At 45.9% G+C, this 24,783-nt stretch overlaps 6 protein-coding genes across 6 annotated transcripts; 2 read left to right on the top strand and 4 right to left on the bottom strand.

Moving 5' to 3' along the window:
- Positions 1-345: 345 nt before the first annotated feature.
- PtA15_16A285 (uncharacterized protein) lies at positions 346-1,424 on the bottom strand (the record flags this gene model as incomplete). Its single annotated transcript, XM_053163960.1, has 5 exons — positions 346-401; positions 529-788; positions 863-1,074; positions 1,151-1,215; positions 1,301-1,424. The coding sequence occupies 5 exons, from the start codon at positions 1,422-1,424 to the stop codon at positions 346-348; spliced, it is 717 nt and encodes a 238-aa protein (XP_053027933.1).
- Positions 1,425-1,817: 393 nt separating this feature from the next.
- On the bottom strand, positions 1,818-2,934 carry PtA15_16A284 (uncharacterized protein; the record flags this gene model as incomplete). Its single annotated transcript, XM_053163959.1, has 5 exons — positions 1,818-1,888; positions 1,985-2,235; positions 2,383-2,576; positions 2,672-2,736; positions 2,808-2,934. The coding sequence occupies 5 exons, from the start codon at positions 2,932-2,934 to the stop codon at positions 1,818-1,820; spliced, it is 708 nt and encodes a 235-aa protein (XP_053027932.1).
- Positions 2,935-12,231: 9,297 nt separating this feature from the next.
- On the top strand, positions 12,232-13,082 carry PtA15_16A283 (uncharacterized protein; the record flags this gene model as incomplete). Its single annotated transcript, XM_053163958.1, has 4 exons — positions 12,232-12,364; positions 12,484-12,554; positions 12,643-12,978; positions 13,071-13,082. 4 exons carry the CDS (start codon positions 12,232-12,234, stop codon positions 13,080-13,082), a joined length of 552 nt encoding a protein of 183 aa, XP_053027931.1.
- Positions 13,083-14,072: 990 nt separating this feature from the next.
- On the bottom strand, positions 14,073-15,592 carry PtA15_16A282 (uncharacterized protein; the record flags this gene model as incomplete). The annotated part of the gene is made up of 3 exons (XM_053163957.1): positions 14,073-15,022; positions 15,115-15,243; positions 15,304-15,592. 3 exons carry the CDS (start codon positions 15,590-15,592, stop codon positions 14,073-14,075), a joined length of 1,368 nt encoding a protein of 455 aa, XP_053027930.1.
- A 3,423-nt stretch (positions 15,593-19,015) lies between these two features.
- Positions 19,016-21,955, bottom strand: PtA15_16A281 (uncharacterized protein; the record flags this gene model as incomplete). Its single annotated transcript, XM_053163956.1, has 8 exons — positions 19,016-19,635; positions 19,699-19,902; positions 20,003-20,289; positions 20,349-20,674; positions 20,751-20,902; positions 20,977-21,571; positions 21,650-21,741; positions 21,859-21,955. 8 exons carry the CDS (start codon positions 21,953-21,955, stop codon positions 19,016-19,018), a joined length of 2,373 nt encoding a protein of 790 aa, XP_053027929.1.
- A 426-nt stretch (positions 21,956-22,381) lies between these two features.
- On the top strand, positions 22,382-23,685 carry PtA15_16A280 (uncharacterized protein; the record flags this gene model as incomplete). The annotated part of the gene is made up of 4 exons (XM_053163955.1): positions 22,382-22,684; positions 22,766-23,120; positions 23,204-23,500; positions 23,648-23,685. 4 exons carry the CDS (start codon positions 22,382-22,384, stop codon positions 23,683-23,685), a joined length of 993 nt encoding a protein of 330 aa, XP_053027928.1.
- Between the last annotated feature and the right edge of the window lie 1,098 nt (positions 23,686-24,783).

The following is a 24,783-nucleotide window of genomic DNA, read 5'->3' as shown; positions in this document are numbered from 1 at the left end:
TTTCAAGCCATTTTTCGCTCACCCTTGTTCATCCACATCTTTCGTTTTTCTGGAAAGTACACTCAATGTATCCCCCTTGTCTTTTTGGTGGACTATCCTCTCGCCACTTTTTCTTCTGACATCACTCACCAAAGTGATTTGACTTGCATCGTCATTCTGTCACTTGCCTCATTCCCAGGCTTCTCTAACGCCGCGCAATCGACCACCCAATTCAGATTGGCTCAAACAGCTTTTTTCTCCAGTGAGCTACGTAAATGAAACCGTAATTTACGTGGGGAACAGTCGGGGAAAAAAGATCCTGGCAGCAAGTTATATGCACCCAGCGGGCTTCGTCGCATAGATTTCTCAAGAATCGTCGTCGGTGTGTTGTATCTGAACGAATGTTCCGGCAATGGGTTGGTCTTGTTCCAGCCAATCATCGACCGAATCAATAGATCGCCAGAGAGAAGCAAGAATTGATGAGTCTTCATGATGTAGAAACACCCAGATGGGAGCAAGGATAGAGCTCCATAGAAAATCTAGACTTACGGAGGCCAGACTGGGAGATGAATTCTTGAGTATTGAAGCCGGCCCGAGAGGTGGTGGGCCGTTGGAGAGGAGCGGTGGATGCATGCGCAGGCAGGCCGGGACAGAGCAGGAAAACGTAGCGATGGGGCCCAGTCCCGGCCGGCGGCTGGGGCGGCATGTATGGCACAACAACCTCGGCGGACATCTCGAGCTTATATCTCCATGATATAACGCTGTCTGGAATCATTCGGACTTTGGTGGCCAACAAGTGCAGAAACGCTCTGGTTAAAAAACCCATCGATTTCATTCATCAGTAAGTATCACTCCAACGTCAGCGAGGGCTATTTCAGCTTACCGAGAACTTGGGTTCTTCCGGCTAGGTGCATCGGGATCAACGATCAGCAGCGTGAATTCCGAGGTGCTTGGGTGGGTGAGGTTGAATTGACCGCTGCCGGCTTGAGGGATACTCAGAAACACTTGAGGCTGCTGGAGACCGAGCTTTTCAGGAATACTTTGGCCCGGTTGGATGACTGTCTCAGACGGAAGAGTCCCCGATGGATAGGCAACCTAATTTATCATCCTCAACAAATCGTTTGGCTCCTCATTCATCTTGGATTTATGTATTCAGCATTGCACCACTCACTGACATCACCATCTGTGGATCGAAGTCCGCCAGGACATCTGGCACAATTCCATCGCGGACGAAAGCTGCATAAACCAATTTTCAAAGATAAGACAACCTTTAATTTACGATTATCCCTAAAACCTTGCGATAAATCGGATTACACCTTACCCTGTCTGATTCCAGAAAGCTCTGCCTGGGTTGGCTGGCCTGGCAGTGGCCCTGGGACGGGCGTCTGGGCCGTGCTGGATTGGCAAAGATGCCAGTAGAGAAGAGAGAGGATGATCACCTTCATATCTTCGGCTCAAGCGTCACTGTTCCCGGTCGATTTTACTTGAAGACTCAGGTAAGGAAATGGGCAGGGCGCTGCCAGGAGCTGCCGCACTCGTGGGCAACTGAAACACAAAGGAGTGATTACGATGCAAGGTAATACAGATAAATAAGGTTCTTATGTACCGATGTTTTGACACTCTTCATTCCCTGAAACAGGTTTCATCAATATTGGTGATATTTCAAGTGAAAGGAACGATATCTACTCAGGGACTTTTTTTTGGCTTGGTCGCAGGTATGATGAGGTTGTGACAACGCGCCGATCTGATCAATGGATTAATGGCAACAAGGGTAATTGTGAGATTTATGTGTGGGCGAGAATACATAGAGAAGAATGAGAGACACATTTTGATGCCTTTCAATGAACGAGACTTTTCGCTTCGTCTTTCGAATTTTCAGTGAACATGAAGATCCCGGCAATCGGGCCACCTGCAGGATGATGGACACCGATACACGTCGTGATTCAGCTTGGGTTCAACAGAGGAGGATGAGAGAAGAGGTTGACGAGGGAGGGGGGAGACTAACAAAGACCAGCATCGGCCACGAACTGGCGCAAATTGAAGTTGTATCGAGAGGGATATTTTTTATGGAAATCACGGATTGATTCAGGTGAGGGCTGGCCGGGATAAAGCAAGAAAGTGTATCGATGGAAGCCCGATGCTTCTGGTGGCGCTGGCGGATGGTATGGGCTGAGCATTTTATCGGGAAACTCCAGGTCGAAGTAAGGCTCATTGGGTATCAGCTTGACGTCGGTTGCTAGCATATGACGGAAAGGTCTTCCGTTTTTTTCCAAGCCAATCGTATTTTTGTATGAACAGGGGACGGGGACAGATGGAGCAAAAAAAAAAAACAATCCGAGCCAGTTAGTTCCGCTTGCCATCATGAGCAAGAAGAAAAAGGGGTGGAGAGCTGGGATGGTTTACCCGCTGGTAGCGTTAATTCTGCTTGGCACATCCGGATCAATCATGATAAATGTGTAATCAGAATCTGGAGACAAGGCTGAAGGATCATGAGGCGGCGATCGAATCCTAATTGTGGGCTGCTCGGCAGTCAAGGATTGGGGGACGCGCTGGCCGGGGTAGTAGACAGTCCCGAACGGGTTGGGATGATAGAGTAACTGGAAAGAGCCTTCTCCAGATCAGCGGCAGCTAAAAACAAAGGACAGACACACCCCAAGGGCTCGTCCTTCGAGCCCGACGGAACCACACTCACTCTCATCATGGCCACTGGCCTGAATTCGGGTAACAGGTCCGGGACGACGCCTCCGATGACAAATGCTATTATTAGAGCACAGATCCCCAGTCAGTCTTCAGGAAAGTCTCCGGGCTTGAGGATTGTAGTTACATACCGTTCATCGTATCCTTCAGAGAAGACGCATCTGGGACTTTCTGGGGCGGGCAGGACGGCTTGCCACAGATCGGGAATGGGAATAAAACAGCTAGCTGAATCAGCACTGCCACAGGATTGAGAAGCATCGGGGCCAATCGAATGTTCTGGGGAACGAGGTCGGACTCAGGCGCTAAGGCAGGAGAGGAGGAGAGGGGCGTGGACGGGAGTGTGTTGGCAGAGGTCTGCCTTAAAGCCTCAAAGAGACTCGGCGAAAGGCTAGGGAAAAACTTCAGTGATGCCAATCAAAGGGAAGTCAGAGGCGAGGAAATCAACACGACGCGTATTATAACTCCTATAAACCTTTCTCCTGAAATCTCTCCTCAAGACAACATGACCTGATTAACAGCTGGCAGTCATCACACCCGTGATCAGTGTTCTTCATTCGAGAAAATTGAAACAAATTCTTCGACTAAAAGTTATTCTTTCGTAACTGATTACAAGATTAATATCTATCATATTGTCTGCATCTGAAAATCGTCCCTTATCTATCGAGCAGGAGTCGACCGAGCTCTCACTGACTCGAATCCTTGAAAACTGCCTATCGATTCATCTATTTATATGAGCAAACTGGGTTTGACCCCTTTAAGTCCATCCTCCAATTAGCGAAACTTGGTTGTGAACATCAGCCGTCTACGGGTATGTAACCCGTGATGACTGGAACCCCAACCAAGTGAGGAAGCATCAAGCTGCCGAAGAATTGCTTCGAGTCTTGGTGGCAAATTTGATGTACATGTATCGATGGTTGTTCAATCAACCTCCAGAGAGACAGCCCTTGAAGTTCCGAGACAAGACTACTACATACAAAGCTTTGGAGCTTCTTCAAGCTCGAAGCCGACAGTTCGTGAAGGGGGAAGGATGTTCTAGATCTCGGCGCCCAATCCGACCCTCTTATCCAGGGAATCAAAACCAGCTTCTGACTTAAAATGCCTGATGGACTGTGGTTATCAAAGCATCCATCACTGTGGACCAAAAAAAACAACGACTTGAATTATTGCGCGAGGCTTTGGCTTGAATCCGTGGCGGCAAAGCGCCATGCAAGACGGACTTAATTCGAGGACTAGATTGCCATCAGGCATTATCAGGCAAGACAGGATGGGGGAATCCCAATTGCCTCGACCGTGGTGTTGCAGCGCTGCCATAGACCAGAGAATGTGAATCTTTCAATGCCGCGGTTTGACCTAGCTTAACACAAGCTAAGGGCGGGTGAAACTCGAACTTATGTAACACAAGTCCCTGCTCCTGCCTCCCGCGAAGGAGCTTTGCACGCAATAGGGGGTTTCAAAGTTGGCCAGATGCGACTTGCATGCACTTTTGAAAGTCGGTGTTCAAGTTCATTCTTGAACACCAAGTTGAAAAAGTGCATGCAACCCACGCTGCACTACACCCCCTAAGCCTGCTTGAATGTTTTTTTGGAATTTGGTGTTCAATAAAAGCCTTGAACATCAACTTGAAAAAGTGCATGCAAGTCGTGCATGGCCAACTTTGAATCCCCCTAATGTAGTTCAATGAGGTCTTTTCAATTGCAAACACTTAGAAACCAGTAGTAGTAAATCTTAAAAAGAAAACAAATGTTAATATAAAGAGGTCAAACTGAAAACAATAAGTGATAACCATTTTACCTAGGTTGAAGAAGTTAGTTTTTTGTCAGACTAAAATGAGATGTTCAAAATTGGATTGAATAGACAACTAGAAGGAAAATGATCAAGACACAAACTAGAACATAAGCATATGGAAAGATTCATCAGACAATAATAGAACTCAGGTACCTATCCTCCTCCCCCTGAACAATTTACCCCTGCTAGCAAGATAATCCGTTCTTTGGACACTGGGCTGTGAATTGGAATGGAAGGTGTGAGTGATCAAGACTTGAATTACTGATTTTGTTGGAGTTACCTTGCGTTGTAGCTTTAGCTTGGTGATGCGTGGTTTGGCTTGTTGACTTCTTGAGAATGACTAGTGGTTTTGGTTGGAAACTGAGGGATAGCAATGAGCAGAGAATTTTCTGGAACTGTACACGCGCACAAACACTTTGGTGACATTTCATCCAACACCTAATGTCGAGGTTCTTGACTCCTTGCCAGCCAAATGGCTTGACAGACCATACAAAGGGGGGTTTCAAAGTTGATGGCAAGCAACCTGCATGCTAACTTGACACAAGTCACCCACATCGGAGGGCCCTGGTACATCCGTTTCTCAGACAGACACCCTGCGGGCCCCACCTTTGGAGGCTTCACAACACAAATGTCACCTCCCGACACCCTCCCGATTCCCGATTCCTCTTGACCTCCATCAGAACGGGGATCATATAGCAGGGATGGTGTGTCAAGGAGGTAGGGAAGAGTGTCAAGCAGGTGGGGAAGAGTGTCAAGGAGGTATGAAAGAGTGTCAAGGAGGTATGGAAGAGTGTCAAGGAAGTAGTAAAGAGTGCCAGGAAAGTGTGGAGACGCAGGAAGGGATACACCCGGCGATTCCGGAATCCGGTACCAGAAAGTTGAAACCAGAGGATTTCAATTTTTGGGACATGTTCTTGCAACTGCTCAGCTTACGGCTCAAGACTCTATTTATATCCCAGCGGCATAGGCACAAATTGCCCAGGCAGGCTCGTGGTTGTGTAGTCCTGTGTCCCCTTTTCCAAACAGTATTAAACCTTTGCCCTTAAAATCCCTGATTCGACCAACATCATGCGTGCTGCATCACATTTGGTGCTTTCCGCCTACTGCACTTTCTACTCATCAATCTCAGTTCTGTTGGGATTGATCATTGTTCAATGTTTCTGTCTTCCAATGCTGAGAGACTTAAATGAAATCAATCGCACTCCAACACTTGCGAAGGGAGTAGGGTGTACGTAGCCAAAGACCAACCCATATTTTTCATTTGACCAAGAACATCAGAAGCTTATACCTTCAAGCTTCTTGTTACATCACTCACCCAATAAAATTTTACCTTCCCCAGCTGATATATACAAAAACCCTTGGAGCAGTTTGTCAGTAAAGAAATTGGGTAGCAGTGAGTATATATATCACAATTTTAAACCCCCTTGAATTGTACACCACGGGTTTGTTTCCTGGAATGCACTGCGTTGGCCCGGCGGCGGGGTCTAAAACAGGGCAGGCTTGACCTGTCCGTCTTGCATCTGACAGCGGGGGCAGGTCAACCGCTGTAAGACTCAAAAGGTGTTGTGAGACCCTTTTGCTGAATGGCGAAAGGTATGGATGAGGTGCAAACTCTGCCTTTCTGGATATCAGAAAACAAGACCACCAAGCTAAGCTTGGCAGTTTTATTCAGTGATAAGGATATGTTCAGAGATGAAGAGTATAGTTGGATTGTATGGTGGAAAGTTCTGAGTGTCTAAGAAACAGATGAGGAGTCTGAAATGGGCAGAAAATACTGATGACTTGGATGGGGCTTGAACCCAGGTCTGTGAGCAGAGGGTATATAAAGTAAAAAAAGAGAAGGTCAAGGTTTGAAAGCTATGCTTCCACCAGGATTGGAACCCAGTACCTTGAGAGGCTTGTGAAAGGTTTGTGAAATCAACTATGAGTGTGAATTGCAAGTAACTGTGATATGTATGTGTAATAAATAACTGTGACAGGTGAGTAGATGGATGATGGGAGCCAGATGGCATGAGGGAGGAAACAACTGGCAGGAAGAGGCCTCCTTATATAGTAAACTGAGAAGGGGTCTAACTTCTAGGGGGTTACATAAGTTTCATGTGTATGCAATATCAAAACAGTGGCCAACTTGTGGTTGAGTGGAATAAAAGGAAGGAAATAAAAGAAACAAAGGAATTCAATATGAGGTATTCAATATCCTATGCAAAGTATCCTAGAGCTGAGTTGTGTGTGAAATCATATGTGAAATACTCTGTGAACTGTCCCGGACTAGCATGTGAAAGGTGTGATCCGTGTATCTTCTGATCCAGTAGAGATATGAAGGTGGTTCCAGTTGGTGACTAGGGGTTATTTTGGACGTAGATTCCATTTCTGCCGTCCATTTGTTCCTATCTTGAGGCGTTTAGAGAGTACCAATAAAATTTTTGATTTTTCTCCTACAAACACAGGAATAACGACTACACCGCAGCAATGGGTCAGATGTACGTTGGTCTGACCCATCTGACCCAAGCGTAATGCCAACCCTGCCGGCCACTACATCGGCATTGCACTTGGGTTGAGCGGGGGTAACCCAACTTACCCAACCAACATGAGGCAGCCTCGGCGGGCAGGCCAACAACCTCAGCTCCTGAGGGACTTGTTGGCTTAACCAGTTGGTCAAGCGCGAGTCCACCAGGACTTGCCAGCCGGCCAGGGCTTATTTCACCTAGGCATTTCCTTTGCAACTCATCTCAGGAGTGCGCCTCCTTGATTATGAGGTCTCGCACTGATTCAAGTTACCAGACACTATACAAGAATTCTATCTTTCTTTGGGAGGGGTGTTGGGATTGCCAAGACTGCACAGGTGGAGAAACCTGGACCTGGGAGGGGATGAATTCTACCTTATCAAACACTTCATATACTAACTGCTTGGTCAGTTTTGTCCGAGCAGTGGAGCAACTGGAGGACTTCCCATTAGATTAAATAAATCTGGAATTTCAGATATTGCAGGGAAATCTGAAATCTGGAACTCTGGATCACTTTGGGGATTGTTGGGGACCTAGATTTCCCTGCAAAATCTGAAATATGTTGGCTCAGATCTGACATTCCAGATTGACAGGAAGTCCTCAGTCATCAAACTGATTTTTTCTAACAAGTTCCACAATTCTGAGCCGGCACTTTGCAGAACTTGTCGGACAAAATCTGTTCAATGACTGCTTGGACAGTTTCTTTATACAGTGACACTCCCCTCATTTCAGGGGCCGGGGGACCCGGCGCACTGAAGGCACCTTGCAAAGCCAGGAAGAGCACAAAGAAGAAGGAATAATGAGGCTTGACCCAAGCCAGTCAGGCTGGCATGAGATCTTTGGTAATATCAAAATAGGATATGCTGTTGAACATCATAGCTAGAAAAAGGTGGTGACGCTCTTGGCATACCTTGAATCTGTAGCTGTTTGCAGCCATCTTGTATAGAGTCTCATATCTTGTCTCTCCTACTCTTGTATATCAGATTGCCAAACTTGGGCCAGACTTCCCCAAGTCCAGCCAACTCTTTGTATAACTCCTACATATTACCGGGGGTCTCATCTGATGAGACTCATCCCTTTCCTCTTGGACACTTCTCTTATCTTTTTCAATTGTTTGTACTATTGGTTTCACACCCTTTGCTCATGTTCACTGTTCAATGAATCCTCTTCTGCTTTGCAAAATCAGCGCAGAAACTGTTGTACCAGGAAGTGTGATTGCATTTCTGTTGGAAACACAGATCCCCGGGACCCAGCCCTCCAATACCATTGGCCATATATTATTTGCAAGTCCTTTGCAGGGAGGGTGGTGGTATCTCTGGATACTGCTCCAGCACATGAGTTCAGTTATTTGAGATGCTGGCACAGGATTGCTTATGTGATGGCCCTTTTCCTACATGGTGGTCTGATCAAGCCTTCCTTGAAGGCCTTGGCTTCCACATACAACTGCAACAAGATGATCTGCGGAAAACATTATGTGAGTATAATCTGGCCTACTCAATCCACCTGAATCATCTGCAGAAAGCTGATTATCTGTCTTGTGATCACTCCTTCTAGGCTTTTCTTGCCCCTTGTGATAATATATCCATTGGTCATGAATCTAAATACTGTCTACTTGGATCATCAGGGGAGAATTTGAAGCACTCTCCAGAGAGTGCCTGACTGTAATTTTATGTTGTTCTTGGTCTGATGTCAGTCAGATGTGTATTAGGAAATGATTGATAAATTATTCAGAAGTCAATTGGAAGTCTGTCATAATTTCTGAGGAAGTATCACAGGACCTCATGCAGCGGTGGGTAGTTACAATACGCTACAATAACCGCCGTTATCTGTGTAGCGTAACGCTTGCCGTTACTGTGCTTGTGCGTTATTGCTACTAGTAACAACTAGCTGTAACCCCAGGCCTGTATTGTAACAGGCCTGATGTTTTTGGTGTGTTACTTGCGTTACTAGTAGCGTAACATGTTAACCACCAGTTAACAAGATAAAGAGGGGCAAATGGCCCCCTCTGGATCATATGCAGTTCAATATCTGACCCTCTGTGCGGGAAGATATTGTAACAGATGTTAAATGCCAAACATCCTGGGTGTGCAATATCTTAACGCACTTCTGTTACGGTTAACGGTAACGGTAACAAGAGAAAACCCGTTACGATATTGGTACGTTACCAATAACTTTACTGTAACTACCCACCGTTGCCTCATGCAATCTTGTATAGAACTGTTTTATTCTTCAAGGATAACTCAATTACAACCTATAATGAAATGATATTTACTCAATGCCTAATTATCAATCATTGCTGGTGAATTTATTTTGACCAATTTCTCTATGTGCAAGGTGTGTCACACAACTTAAATGTGACTAGCTGGGGCTTTAATGGCTTTCTGACCAGTTTTTACTTGTCATGGAGCTGTGAAAGTCCCCTCTGGTGATCTGTCACCCCAATGTACACGCGTACACAAAGGTGACATTGTCAAAATGGAAAACAGCTCACATGCATGTGCATGGAGACATTGGAAAACAAAAAACCATAAAACAGACTCACAAGCTTATATGTGTTAAGAAGCCAATTTGTTTAGCTGAAATCTGGTACCACAAACCTCCAAGCTTGACTTGAAACATACTTTCACCCTATTTTCATCCTTTGTTGACTCAATTATAGATGATACCTGCCTTTTTCAGGGAAATATGACAATTCAGGAAGGCCTTTCACATCATTCTTACCGGTGTGTATGTGTTGTTGATCTGAAAGAGGCCCAGCCTGCAATTTGTAACAACCTTTTATGCGCGCACATGAGGGAAAAATTAGCAAAGTGAAAACAATGAACACCTTCATGAGCATGTGAATAATATGAATTGAACCCCAAGAAATCATCCCAATCAACAAACAGGTCAAATTGAGTTATGATGCAATTGTGGCCATTGTGTCTTAGTGGTTTAAACTGTGTTCTGATTGAGTTCCAGTTGAGTTCTGCATGACTTCTTGATGATTTAAATCCAGGATCAGTTTCAGAACAGTTGTGGATGAGTGCAAGCATTGTTCATTATTTCTTACACTACTTTCGCCAAAAGCATCCAGCACCGTTCCGGAAAAAGGGTACGGTATGGCACTCTCTGGAGAGTGCGTCAAAATCAACCCTGGTGGATGGTATTAGCTTGCGCCTTGCGCCTTTGTCCCCGCTCTCCCCATTGTAGTCAAAAAATTTTGAACAGACCACATTCCTTGAGCCAGGACAACCACCCACTTAACAGTTCTGGACTTTCAAGACATTGCGTAAATTGAGATGCTAAGTTGTGGAGCATTTTTGACACCAGCCATCTTTTGATACTCTTATGATGCCCAAACCAGATTTGAGCAGGCGGGCCAGGCCAAGTAAAGCTAGCACCAAACAGATTTTCTGAAGCCTGGGGGCATATAAGACTGCAGGAATCAAGGATGGAACCAATCAAAAACAATAGTTATCCTGTTTTTTGACCATTATCACATTATTTTGTGTGTGTGTTTTTTTTTTTTTTTTTTTTTTGCAAAAAAAAAAGTGGTGTTACTGCTGGGATCAAGCAGGAGAAAATAGATAAAGTTATGTTTCCTCAGCTCAGAGTTATTGCACAATGCAGATAACTTTAACCAGGAAAAAAGTAAAAAAAATAGTTATGTTACTGAAATTGTTCCAGATAACTTAACAGCAGTAACTTCCCATTGTTGTTGGTGAGAGTAGGGTTGAAAGTGGGTTGGGTCAACCCTTTGGGCACCTTCCCCTTGTTGGGTCTGGGGCCGGGTTTGGGTTGGCTGACGCCTCCAAAACTGAAATTTAAATAATATTTCCACCCAAAGCAATTCAACTCAAGCCAAAAAAATGTAAAAAAACAAGCAAGATTTGGAGGACAAATGCACACATTAATCCTTGTTATTAATACCATTTCAGCCAGAAATGGGTTGACCCAAGCCCTGACCCAAGACCCCCCCAACCCAACCTGGAACCAAATTCTTCAAAATCAGGGTTAGGTTTGTGCAATGTTAACCAGTATCTGACCCAACTCACCCCAACCCAGAATTATTTACAGGTTGGGTTTGGGCACTGTTTTCCAACCCAAACCCAACCTGGTTTCATCCCTAGGTGAGAGCCCCGCAGGGAAGACCTGCAAGGTCTCTTTCTCACAGGGAGACTTGCACTCAAATCCCTGTGGATCATGTTGATCTTCACCAAAACATGGACCTTTTTGATTGTGTATACAAATCATTAAAAATTCCAAATAAAAATCTCATGAAAACATCAACAGTGGTCTTCAAAATTGAACCATAACTGTGTAAAAATAAATAATCAATGCAGTGAAACAGACCTAAATAAAAAAGCTATATTTGCCCTGATTTTCCACAGATATTGGAGTTACCACTCTCACATGATAAGATATAAATGGGTAGGCTGGTTTCAAGTGAGTGGAGGTAATATGTTGCAATAAGTTAATCAAAATATGAAAGTTGATGTTAACAATCCTGGAGCTGGATATTTACAAATTCAGGGTTGCATCTTCATAAATAGCAAACAGTTTTGATAAGGGATGCACTGTTTGGATGATATAAATGGGCAAATTCATAACACATGTCCCAAATTTTGACCCCCATCTCCACCAAATTCTAGAACCCCTGCGTGTCACATATCATCAATATGCCCATTTATCACACATAATGGTACATCCAAAAAGGGAATAAAGAGTTCATAACACAGGTGCAGCGTGTTACCATCAAGTGGTTGATATTTTTTTGAAACCTGTTAAAGCAATCTAACTGAGAGTGTGAAATTGAAATTGGATGATCTAGGCAGCTTGGACAAAATTGTGAGAAAACAAGTCCGGCTAGCCTGTCAAGGGGGGATAATATGCATTTTGGTTTTGCAGCGGGGGAGCCGCCTTGGCCTCTAGTGATTTTAATAAGGTTAGGGCGGCCTGGAGTGGCACAGATGCCTCATGCATGCCTTTGTCAGGAAAAATGATGGGTTTACAACATGATATGTCTTAAGGTCCTCTGTTAAGTTTGAGACGGGCACACGACCGGTGCAATCAGGCAGTTTTCAGATGTTGCGATAAAAATCGGGGGTTTCAGGGACTGACCCCGGCTGTCCGAGTCGCTACGGGATAGCCCCGATTATGACCCCCGGGTCGGGGTCCGGGGATGACGTCAGTCCAGGCGGCACCACTGGGCCCAGCTCGATATGTACATGCTCATGTGTTTTTGGTCGCAAGAAGACGACGACAGACGATTTCAAACTCCGAGATGGACCCGATCCCAGGACCAGATTGGTTTCACGTTCCCCTACCATGGCCGCTCAGTTACTTCCCATCGATCTTCCGGTTCCTTTCGCTCGTCTATATCGCCCCTATCATCCTCTTGTCCGTCATCGATGTCGGTACGTTTACTCTCTTCGAACTCCAAGCTCCCAAAAAGATTTTCTATTCTCTTTAATAGGGGTTTCAAAAACCAAAATTTTGATTTGCCTTCGATCTTGACATGATAATCAACATTCAGGAGGATATTTGCTTTTTAAACTGTTTTATAAACCATTCGGCAATTACCCGATGTACTCCTATTTTAAGCAAGTTGAGTATCACGAATTTACTTCACTGAAGCATAACGAAACCATCACGAAGAAAAAGAAGGGCAATGAAGTTGATGTTGATTAACTAGGCGCCACCAAGAGAGGATGGAGATTCAGAGCCGAATTCACCGCGTATGAAAGAGGGGAAGACGGTGAGAAGGGAGTGTACATCGTCGTCCTCAGAGGCGTCCTCGACGCTATCATCTCCGATGATCCAACCCACCATCAGACTCGACTCGGGCCCCTTTGGTTTGGCCAACGAGGACGAAGACAGCCATCAACCCGTCCCACTCCAACGTAGGAATTCCTCTCTCCGCCGCAGAGGCTCTAAGAAGAGCAAGAAAACCGACCAGGCCGAGGCTCATAGACATCTTATCGGCTTCGAAGGCCCCATGTTGGACTTCAAAAGCCCCACCGCTTCAGATGTTTGTCTCTACTCCTACTCTCGCTTCGTTTCGCTTGTTTTTTTTTTTGTGTGTGTTTGTTTGCTGACATCTCGAAATCGCTTCGTTCTCAGTACGAAGAATAGAACACTGCGATCAAGCATTCAAGGTGGATTCTATATCCGGCTCTACAGGGCGACCGGCCTATGTTGTATTGTAGATTTCAGCCCAAACAGATAATGTTTTTTTGTTGAATAGAGGACAAGGCGACTTCGCCGCGACTCTCTGACGTCCCATCCTTCTCTCTGGTACCAACCCAACTTACACACGTCCTAACTGTGGGAGTACGTGTATACAAGGCAGCCCTTCCGGGTACCGTAAAGCAGTTTGTCTACTTCTCCTTTAAAGCACTAGTACTAGGAATACCCCATTGCCGGCCGGCACCGTTCCGTAGAATTATTTTTTATACCCCAGATTGCAGTTATTGTAGCGGGTTCTCCCCTGGCTACTGCGATAACACGGGTAAAAAGCGCAGAAGTGTTTTTTTTGTCTGAAATCCACTCATGGATATCCCCCAGACCAAGCAGCGCTGTCGCTGACACCATCAGCACCATAACTTGACCCAATTCCCTTGAGAACACATTTCAATGGCTTGTCCCAAGGGACTTTCCTAGTAGTACAGGCTCTGGAAGTTGAAGCAGGATTTCACTGGGTCCCCTCAAGCGAGCACCCTGACATTAGTAACAAGTCCCTTCCTCCGGTCGGTGGCACTCTGCTCACCCTCAGCCCCGCAGAGGGACTTTGTCTGGTTTCTCTTTTTTTTAAAAATCTGGACACCACGTATATAGCTTGCCAACGGTGATGTTCTCGCTGCGCTACTGCTAGATATATAGAGCTTTGCGCGACGCAACCGCTGATTTAAAGAGGCTTCCCGATACTTGGCCGCATAATTTAGCGCGCTCACGGAAACTTTTCTTCGGGGATTTGCAAGCGGTCGTGATCCGCAGCCGTGCAAAAAAAGCCGCTGCGCTAACTACTTTTCCTGCAGCGCGAGTCGCAACATTGATTATCACTGTGATTGTCAAGTGACATTGCAGAAACACCAATTACGAAATGGGGTTGAGTTACAATAGCAGTCATGATCTAAACTCTATGTCACCGGCGGTAGTGACATGCTTGAGTGAATCTTTAAGTATTTGTCGACCTTTGTGCAGTCGAGCTTCTTTATCGAGTTTTTGCTGAGTAGTCGAATAATGGTTGTTCTGCAATGCATTCACAGCTTCTCTTTCATAGATCTCCTTGTCAAATGGTCTGCGAAGATGAGGACTGGTTGTCGAAGCAGCGGTGTGGATGAGGCCAAGAGCAGATTCTTCATGCCAAAACCCAATCAAAGCGATCGCAGCCTGCAAGCCCACTTCCTTGCAAATCACTTTATCAGCGCGTAGTACATCGAGTAAAAGTTTCTGAGCTTCGCTCTTGAATACGCCACCAAAATATGTTGGGTTAGCCCCATGGCGAGTGATTTGGCCTAGTAGTGGCCATCCTCCCGTATCAGTTTCTTTGAATAAAGCTGTGAAAAACCATTCAAGCAAATCTTCATGCTTTCCCCCCATCTCTAGTCCACCTAACCGTAATAAATTGTGATAAAGGCCAAGAGCTTTGACGATCCTGATGACTCGACCACGAAGGTCATCTGTAGATATGAGGTTTTTATTCTTCGTCAGTCTAATCTGGTATTCGTGAATTTCGGGCGCGCCTTCGGGCTCATCTAATCGTACGATCTTGGCGATTTGAATTGGTAAGCCGTCCAAGAGTTTGTATCCCATCAAACGCATATTCTTGATCTTATACCATTCTTGATCGATGAGTTTGATGTACTTTTGATTAACTGTTGCATATTCCTGACTATCTTGTATCTTAAGCCTCTTGACCGCGAGAGCATGGATATTCCACATATATTTATGACTGTTGTATAATTCCGCCAACGTATGCCACCCGAATTTATTTCCTATTGGTTCAGCTTTTGAGTGTTCCTCCAGTACGGAATTGGACTTTTCTTTCTGATTGACGGTCTGTTCAATTGGTTCTGGATACAACGAGAGTGAAGTTCGGATAAATTATCAGCTAATCAACTTGGCCGGAAGAGTGTCGCATTGATAGGAATGCGCTTGATCTCACCTTCGTAGGCATCGGCATCATTGACACTCCTCAAATTCACACTTGTTCCTGATGGTGATCCAATACTCTCAGTTACTAGCTCCCAAGGGTTAGATAGTGCTGGTCCCATCCCGCCCTCGGTAATTTGGTCTAAAAAGGACTTTTTCACATCAGCAGGGAAGAAACAAATGACACGTGCTGAGGACATACCATGTGGAGATATGAACCGTGCACGTCTATGTATAGGATCATCACGCGAATAGAAATAAGCTGAGTGCGGATGTAGAATACTATTGTGGATCTCCTGATCAGCAAGTGTTTTCCGTTTTTTACGCTGAGGTTTTAAAGATTCTGAGTGTTCAAAAGCATCAGGTTTCAATTCCGGAGTCTCTCGAACTCTGGTTCCGGTGATGAAGGGCGGCGTAGCCAATGCAGGACTAAAAATGTAGCTCAGTACCATGCCAATGACGATAATTGACCGTGGCCATTGTAGAGTCATAATCGGAGGGCGAAGACGAATAAACAATCAGAAATTGGCTCGGGTTTCCAGCGGAATTGTGCCGCCGTACGATGGAAGCAAGTTGGTGCTCAAGGGCGGACACTCCAGACCACAAAAGCCCCCCAATCCATCTGAAAACACGTTTGGCTTCGTGCTTCATCCCTCACAACATTCGAGATGTTTACAAAATTCCCAACCCAACAAAATGTTTTGTTGAAACAAGTATCACTTTTTACCCGACTGACCTGGCTCAAGTTGGACATGACTTCAGTTCCCCAGAGTAGGAGAGGGTTGAATAATCAAATCTTTGTGAAACCATAGGCCGCGTTGGTTGCTTCTATCAAAGATAGAGGCAGAGCAGCAAGCCACTTTGGAGAAAAATGTGACCTAACTCCTGGTTGTTATATTTTTGGGCTGTGATGGGCAAATGGAGGACTTCCCGTCAATCTGGGAACTCAAATTTTTCTAGATTTTGCGGGGAAATCTGGGCTTGATCGTCCCAAATCCTAGATCTGCCTAGATTTCCCTGCAAAATCTGGGAAAATCTGGGTTTCCAGATTGGCGGGAAGTCCTCCAATAGAGGAAGACTTCCCGTTGATCTGGGAACCCAGATTTTGCAGGGAAATCAAGGTAGATCTAGGAATTGGGAAACTTTAGCCTAGGTTTCCCCGCGAAATCTGGAAAAATCTGAGTTCCCAGATTGACGGCCAGTTGTCAAAGGTTAGGCAACGGCTGCTAGTACAGGTTGGACCTGACCTGCTGTGTGCTCATGTCTTCTTGCTTGAGGCAGGTGAAACACTGCCCGGTGCTCGCGGAGCAAGCCCCTGAAAGAGGGGCTTGTATGTGTTAGAGTTAGCGGTGGGCAAGATTACAAACTTATAAGCTAAGTAATATAGTTGTACGCGCATAACTAGTTCATCATCACTCTAGACCTAGTTACTGTGGCACTAAACTTGTACATATTCTATCACCTTTCTCTCTCTTCATCCAGTTTTGAGACCAATACCCGTGCCGTGCCTATGCTGATACAACATTTTCCTTGTTGTCAGGCTCACATTCTAGTATGTTATCACCAACTTGTGGGGTGAGCAGTTCCACTTTTTTGGTGGGAGAAATCACTGCCTTCGCCCCATCTTCCAGTGGGAATCAAACACTGCCGGTACCATTTGAAAGGCCTAGATCTAGCCCATGCCATACCCAAGCATGGATGAAGTAGCCAAATTACCATCCCAGTGGAGTTTGAAGAATGATTTTTTGAGACCTCCAACCAGCTCCAACCAGTGTGATGTCAATTTGTTGAGCTGTACCAAACCCAATACACTGCCATGATACTGAATTAAAACTGTACATCAAGTCCAAGGAAAGTAGTAGTTTCCCCAGCAAAATTGAATAAAAAAATACTACCAGGAAAGCAAGACCTGATGCTCACTTAGGTTGCAAGCCCCTCTTTCATAGGCTTGCTTCAATGCTTTGCAAGGTGCCCCCGGCGCGCCAGTCTCCTGGTCCCTGAAACCAGGGGATTGTGTTAGGCTAGATGTGGCTTGGGGGAGCTGGGTGAATGAGGCAAAATCCCCTCACATGGTGAAGAGTTAAGTGTTGCATTTTTCCGTGCAACACCCAGACAAATTGACACGCAGTCACTGCCAACGTTGCACAGTCACTGTCCATGCAACCCCAACCAACTCGTCTGGGTGTTGCAACACATGATTTGTCACTAAATTCCTCACCGTGTCAGGCAACCCCAAACCCCCAATGAAAAGCCAGGTTCTGTGGGTAGTAGCAGATTTAAACAAATTTTGATGCAAATTTCATACATTTATGTGATGCTTAATGCCTACCTTTATGGGTTTCAATTCAGTGCCCCTTCATACCAACTTCAATATGCCTACCATTTTGCAAAAAATGGAGAAATTTGTACATTTCATTACACACCTACTTGGGTTTCCAAGGTCCTGGAGCTGTGATGTTTGTATGTAATTATGGTGTTCAAAGTTGGTTTGCATAATTTTATGCATGCATAAATCATAAAATCATAAAATCTTTTTTGCAGGGGATATGACTGTCTGATTATGTGATACAAAATTTCCTCACCAAAATATTTTTATGATTTTATGATTTATGCATGCATAAAATTATGCAAACCAACTTTGAACACCATAAATAATGTTGCACCACATCATTGAAGTACTTGTTGTCAAAAGGTTTTGGTTTGAGATCGGTTATGGTGTTCAAAATTGCATAAGATTTTTTTACATAAAATCATAGGCCCTGTTTGGCACTGATATAAATATAGGTGATATAATCACTGGTTAATTCAATAAAAAATACAAAATTCAACATAAAGCCTCCAAATTGTTTTGTAGGCAACCTACAGTGCTGGTCTCTTCAACTGTGAACCCAGAATCCAAAAGTGATATAATGGTATTATGGTGCTGAAGATGGCTGAATCAGTTGAATCTGATTTTAAAGTTGAAGAGACCAGCACTGTAGGTTGCCTACAAAAAAAATTTGGAGGCTTTATGTTGAATTTTGTATTTTTTTATTGAATTAATCAGTGATTATATCACCTATAATTATATCGGTGCCAAACGGGGCCATAAACTGCAATTTTGGCTGGGAGATGTCACTTTAAGTTTTATGCACGCTGACATCTCCCAGCCAAAATTGGCTTTATGATTTTATGTAAATAGTGACATATGCAATTTTGAACACCATAGGTGCCTTTGCTGGTTTTCTTCAACTCTTTGTTTATTTCAAAACTGGTCATCTCTTGAATTCCTTTGGCTTGAATTTTGAATGCATTGTTGGCATGATGTTGGAAAATCTCCAATTTTTGCCGCCTTGTTACATAGCAGGATGGTAAACCCCAGCCCTTGGATTGAAGATGCGGAGTAAGCGGTCCTGTAGATGTTCCAGTTTTTCGGTAAAATGATCTTTATTATCAACTATGATCTTGATGTTGGAGTGCAGAGTCATATCCCTCGTAACCAGCATAAGTATGGGCTAGGTTATCCGTGTTGCGCTCCATAAGCGAATGGACGGACTCGACTCCTTGATGCTTGAGGGCTTCTGCCACTCCTCCGAGCTGTGGAGAATCGAGATCTCGGGCCTGGTTGGCTGCAAACAACTCAAGACAGAAAATAAGCGGGAGCAACCCTAACAAATAGGCTTTCTTTCCTTCATTGGCTCAAATTTCTACACATCCCGGAGGGCATGCCGTCTGGTAATAATGGTATTCAACCATCGGTATGTGATACATATGGGTACCGCATGTGAGGACTGCTGCAAGAGCAGGACCCGCTGCAAAGAGGATTAACAAGGAGCCGCACACAGAAATTGTAAGAATGTAGCGGACGGCTTGGATTGCATGCTGATGTATTTTACAAGGTTTAATCCTAATAAATTGAAAAAAAAAAACTGCTTTCACTGCCAGGATTCTAATCTTTTCATTTCGACACCCGGCTGGTTAGTGACTTTCCCAATTTGATGGACCCCAATCAGGCGTTTGGGGTCATGAGATTCCAAGAGAGAGGTGACTTTGGAGACAGACTCTTTCGAGACGATGAGAACCATCCCGATTCCGCAGTTAAATGTGCGGCACATCTCGAGTGGAGCTATGTTGCATTGGTCCATGGCCCATTTGAACGGCGCCGGAAGCGGGTAGGACCCGGCGTCGATTTCACATCCGAGTCCTGCCGGCAAGACCCGGGGGACGTTTTCTAGGAATCCGCCGCCCGTAATGTGGCTGAGTCCTTTGATCAAACGGTCTTGAGATTTGAGAATCGGTAGGAGCTGCTGAGTATATAGCCGTGTGGGTTCTAGAAGAGCAACTCCAAGGCTTTGATCGGGCTGCCAAGGACACGGGGATTCGTAGCCCAAGCCTGACCTTTCAACGACCTTGCGAACCAGGGAAAACCCATTGGAATGAAAGCCGCTGGATGTCAGACCGATCAGGACATCCCCGACTTGAATCTCCTCCAGCCGAGGTAAAATGAGGGATCGCTCTACCACCCCCACGGCAAAGCCAGCCAAATCATAGTCGTCTAAGGAGCAAAAAAAAGGTTAAATAATCATGGCTCGTTTTTGCTAAGGCTTGGTTGTCGTACCTTCACGATACAGTCCAGGCATTTCAGCCGTTTCGCCGCCGATCAAAGCACAGTTAGATTGTTTACATCCATCCGTTATTCCCTTGACGACGTCTACTGCCACGTCGACCTTGAGATGATTGCACGCAAAATAGTCGAGGAAAAAGAGGGGTTCTGCTCCCTGGACCAACAAGTCGTTGACACTCATTGCGACCAAATCGATTCCTGTGCGCGCAAGTCGACAGTAAGCGCCTTTCTAAGCTTTGTGGATTAAAAGCAAGGATTTGGGAAAATCGAGTAGATTATGAATCAATGGGCAACTTACCAACTGTGTCATGTTTCCCAGCTTTTTGCGCAACAATGAGCTTCGTGCCGACGCCATCGGTACCACTGACGATGATAGGATCCTGGTAGCCGACGCTTTTCAAGTCGAAAAGTCCACCAAAACCGCCAATAACAGAATCGCATCCCAAGCGGGCGGTGGCCTTAACCAGCGGTTTGATCCGTGCAACGAGCTCGTTACCAGAGTCGATTGAAACGCCGGAGTCGAGGTAGGTTAAGCCATTCTTCTGTTCCGGTTGCGACGAACTAGTAGTTTTCGGCTTCAGGGCCCTGGGTAGAAAGATGTTAGTTAAAATCCACGGAAAGCTCATCCTTCTCGGCGTGCTGACCTGTGGGCAATGTCTTTGCGGTACGTCATTCCCTCAAATTTCACACAACTGACCGCTCGATAGGCCGTTTGCGCTGCCATCTCCAGAGTCTCCCCCGTCCCATTGACCGCGAGTACCCTCCCGCCTGTGGTACGAAGTTGACCCGATTTCTTCGCAGTTCCAGCGTGGTATACAAACGAATTGGTAGGTAAAGCAGCATGGTCGATGGTGATTTCCAAGCCTTTGGGATATGAGTTGGGGTAACCTGGCGAGGCAATAACAACAGTAACCGAGTACGAAGCTTTGAAGTCGATTTTGACCGAATCGAGTCGGCGATCACAACAGGCCTGAAAAATTCTGTAATCAGTATTGTGAGAGTGACTCCGGGCTATTGTCAGTTGCACATGAGAGAGCCTGACCTACCATAAATACTTCAGCCAAATCGGTATCGTCGGACAACAAACTCATGACGGTCTGCGTTTCCGGATCTCCGAACCGGACGTTATACTCGAGGACTTTTGGGCCTTGCTCAGTAATCATGAAGCCAGTGAATAGACACCCAACAAAGGGCATGGCTGCAGACAGAGAATCACATGCGAGTTAGCCGCAATGGAACATGCGGACGATAAAGAGAAGGATTTGAGCCCACCATCTTTCCGCATCCCGTCGATAGTTTTCTGAATTATAGACTTCAAGGCAGTTTTCATACGTTCCGAGGATCCTGTAGGTATGGGCGCATATGCCCCCATCCCGCCGGTGTTTGGTCCCGTGTCGCCTTCTCCGATACGTTTATGGTCTTGAGCTCCGGGGAGTAGTACAACAGTGTAACCGTCGCTGAGAGCCAGCACACTAATTTCTTCGCCTTCCAGATATTCCTCAATCACAACCTCGTCGCCCGAGTCGCCAAATATCTTCTTCACCATGACGGCTTCTAGGGCTTCCAAAGCTTCTTGCTGGGTTTCTGGGATGAGGACACCTTTTCCCGCTGCAAGTCCGCTAGCTTTGATGACCACCTTGTAGTCGATTGAAAGGATATGGTTTTTGGCTAGCGCGAAATCAGAAAAGTTGGCGTAGCGCGCCGTGGGGATGCTGTGCTTGGACATGAAATCTTTTGAGAACGCCTTGGATCCTTCCATCTTTGCTGCTAATTTACTCGGGCCGAAACATGGCACCCCAATCTTTCGGAAGTCGCCTTCTATTCCATGGACCAGTTCTTGTTCCGGTCCTGGGACTACTAAATCTATCTACTCCCAGCATACGTTAAGTCGTCTTTGTTAGTGCATTGATAATCTCGGTTTATTTCGTAGTTGCGCAGAACTGACTTCGTTCTTGGCCGCAAAATCAATGAGTTCTGGGTATGATTTGTGCCCCTCCAAGTTTTCGCATTTGGGGTTCCCATCCGTACCTCCGTTACCTGTGGGGTTTTTTTTTTTGGGGGGGGGGAGGACAAAAAAAATTGCATATGTAGAATGAGGAAATGTTAAGTCATACGACCATTTGTTTACGAACAGGAATCAAACCAAAAACTCACCAGGTGCAAGGTATATCTTGGTAACCAAATCAGATTTTGCCAATCGTTCGGCCAAAGCGTGCTCCCGTCCACCCGAGCCGATAATTAGGATTTTCATCAGGGGGTCACGTGTTCGTTCGTCTGGGTGGATACGGGGGATATGAACAAATGTGGGTATAATACCAAAGTAAAATGGTATATTTGTATCAGCCACCCCTAAATTTCCCGAAAGGTGGCGACCTTCTGGCTTTAGGGCTAAGGGCTTTCGGGCTGCGGCTGCGCCGGTGCCGCCCTGAAAATCCATGGCTCCAAGTGCAAACCACAAGTGCGCCGAGTCTATGTACTCGCGGGCGGTGTTTTTTCTCGGCCGCAGCTGGCGCATACACCCTTGTCTCCTCCGCAAACAAACCTGGACATCAACACTCTTGAGGATACACCTCCAACTGCAGCTTAACCTCACACTACCTTAAAAACGCATCCCAGCTGAAGCAAAGCAGCCAACTTTCACCCACCCCCACAAACACACACACATACACTTTTCGACATGGGATTTGGCGACGGAGGACGAGGACGAGGTGGTTTTAGAGGCGGCGGCGGACGAGGAGGCGGTGGTGACCGTGGTGGCAGAGGGCGAGGTGGGTTTTCCGACAGAGGCGGACGAGGTCGAGGCGGAGGAATCGCTAGTCGAGGCGGTCGAGGTGGGCCTCCTGGACGCGGTGGCCGTGGAGCACCACGAGGCCGGGGTGGTCCTGGCGGTGGTCGGGGCCGGGGCGGATTAGGAAGTAAAGGCGGAGCTCCCAAAGTAATCATTGAAAAACATCGTCACGATGGCGTCTTCATCGCCAAGGTTTGTCTCGAACATTTTCTTTTCAAAATTTTGCGAGCTGTGTACTAACTAGCACGTTGCTCACCCACTCCCTTCCAAAAGGGGAAAGAACATCTACTGGTCACCCGAAACCTCGTTCCCGGAGAGTCAGTATATGGAGAGAAGCGAATAACGGTCGAAACCCCTTCAAGTTCCCCAGACATGCCGGCCGAGAAGATCGAATACCGAGTGTGGAATCCGTTCCGATCTAAATTGGCCGCCGGTATCCTTGGGGGCTTGGACGACATTTACATTGCCCCCGGAAAGAAAGTCTTGTACCTTGGAGCGGCCAGTGGTACTAGTGTCAGTCATGTCGCAGATGTTGTCGGCCCTACCGGAACGGTCTATGCCGTCGAATTCTCTCACCGAAGTGGACGTGATCTGATCAACATGGCGAAGAAGAGGACAAATGTCATCCGTAAGTGCACTGCGACCATCGTCTATGATTCCTCAGCCGCTTTTTTTGATATCATTGTCTTTCCCTATGGATTCGATTTTTAGCCATTGTCGAAGATGCTAGACACCCCAACAAATATCGAATGCTTGTTGGAATGGTCGATGTGATCTTCGCAGATGTAGCCCAACCGGATCAGGCTCGAATCATCTGTCTCAACGCCCACCACTTCCTGAAACATGGCGGAAATATCCTGATTTCGATCAAGGCCAATTGTATCGACTCGACTGCTCCTGCCGAGGCCGTCTTTGCCAGTGAGGTCAAGAAGATGCAGAGCGAAATGATCAAGCCTCACGAGCAGCTCACATTAGAACCTTACGAGCGAGATCATGCCATTGTTGCTGGTACCTATCTTAGACACACTTAGGGCCTGTACCATACAAATTCTGATTCTTTTTGGTTCTGAGAAAATCGTTTTTTATTCTGCGCTTTTCTGTTTATTCACAAAACTGATTTCTGAAAAACCAGCTTTTGATACCCTGCATCTACAGAAAGCTGTCCCATTTTGTCCTTTCTGATGTCTGGTTAGTCAAATTTTGTGTCCCCATTTTCTACTTTTGATTCCTCTTTTTTCTATCCTTGTCCTCTCTTTAATATTTCTGTCCTATGTTTCAATAAAGTTGGCCTCCTTTTCAAAAATTCTTGTCCTGATATTCATTTTTTGTCTCAAATTAACCTGGACCTGCTACAAGAAAAAATCATGCAACTGCTGCCAGTTGACATACAGCACTTACCAAAAAGCTTGCTTCGAGGGGGGCACCAGGAAAAAAAAATAGTCACTTGATGACAAGTGACATCATGCCAGCTCCAGTGGGCTACCCACCATCTACCCATCATCTACCCACCGTCTACCCACCATCTAACCAGTTTAAGAATTTCCACAGGAGATCCTAAGTTTTTGCTGGGCACCACTGATCCCCATTTCTGGTCAGCTGATACTCAGCTTTAGCTCCCAGCTTATGCTCAGCTTTGGTGCCCAGCTCATGCTCAGCTTTGTTGCCCAGATCAGAACCAGTCCTTGCCCAGCTTATTTTCAGCTTTATTCCAGTCATGGCTCAGCTTAGACTCAGATTAGGACTATCATTGGCCCAGCCAATGCTCAGCTTTGGACCAGTATTGGCTCAGCTGATTTTCAGCTTTGGATAAATCTTGGTCCAGCCAATGCTCAGATTCTGAGTCTGACCACTCCTGTAACAGCTTATGCTCATCTGTGGACCAGCCTTGGCTCAGCTGATGCTCAGCTGTGGACCAAACTTGGCTAAGACAATGCTCAGCTGTGGACCAGCCTTGGCTCAGCTGATGCTCAGCTGTGGACCAGCCTTGGCTCAGCTGATGCTCAGCTGTAGACCAGCCTTGGCTCAGCTGATGCTCAGCTGTGGAACAGCCTTGGCTCAGGTTATATTAATCTTTTGAATAGTCTCAAAACATCTGATACTCAGCTTTAGAACAGCCTTGGCTCAGCCAATGCTCAGCTTTGTACCAGCATTGGCTCAGCTGATGCTCAGCTTTTGAAATGTTTTGGCCCAGCTGGTGCTAATATTTGGAACAGTATTGTCCCAGCTGATCCTAAGCTCTGCACAAGCCTTTTCCAAGATGATGCTCAGCTTTGGACCATTTTTGGCTAAGC

The sequence above is a fragment of the Puccinia triticina genome, chromosome 16A (assembly GCF_026914185.1).
Source record: "Puccinia triticina chromosome 16A, complete sequence".
Classification (NCBI taxonomy): Eukaryota; Fungi; Basidiomycota; class Pucciniomycetes; order Pucciniales; family Pucciniaceae; genus Puccinia; species Puccinia triticina.
Note: the sequence above shows the minus strand (reverse complement) of the source record. Positions and strands in the feature narration are given on the sequence as shown.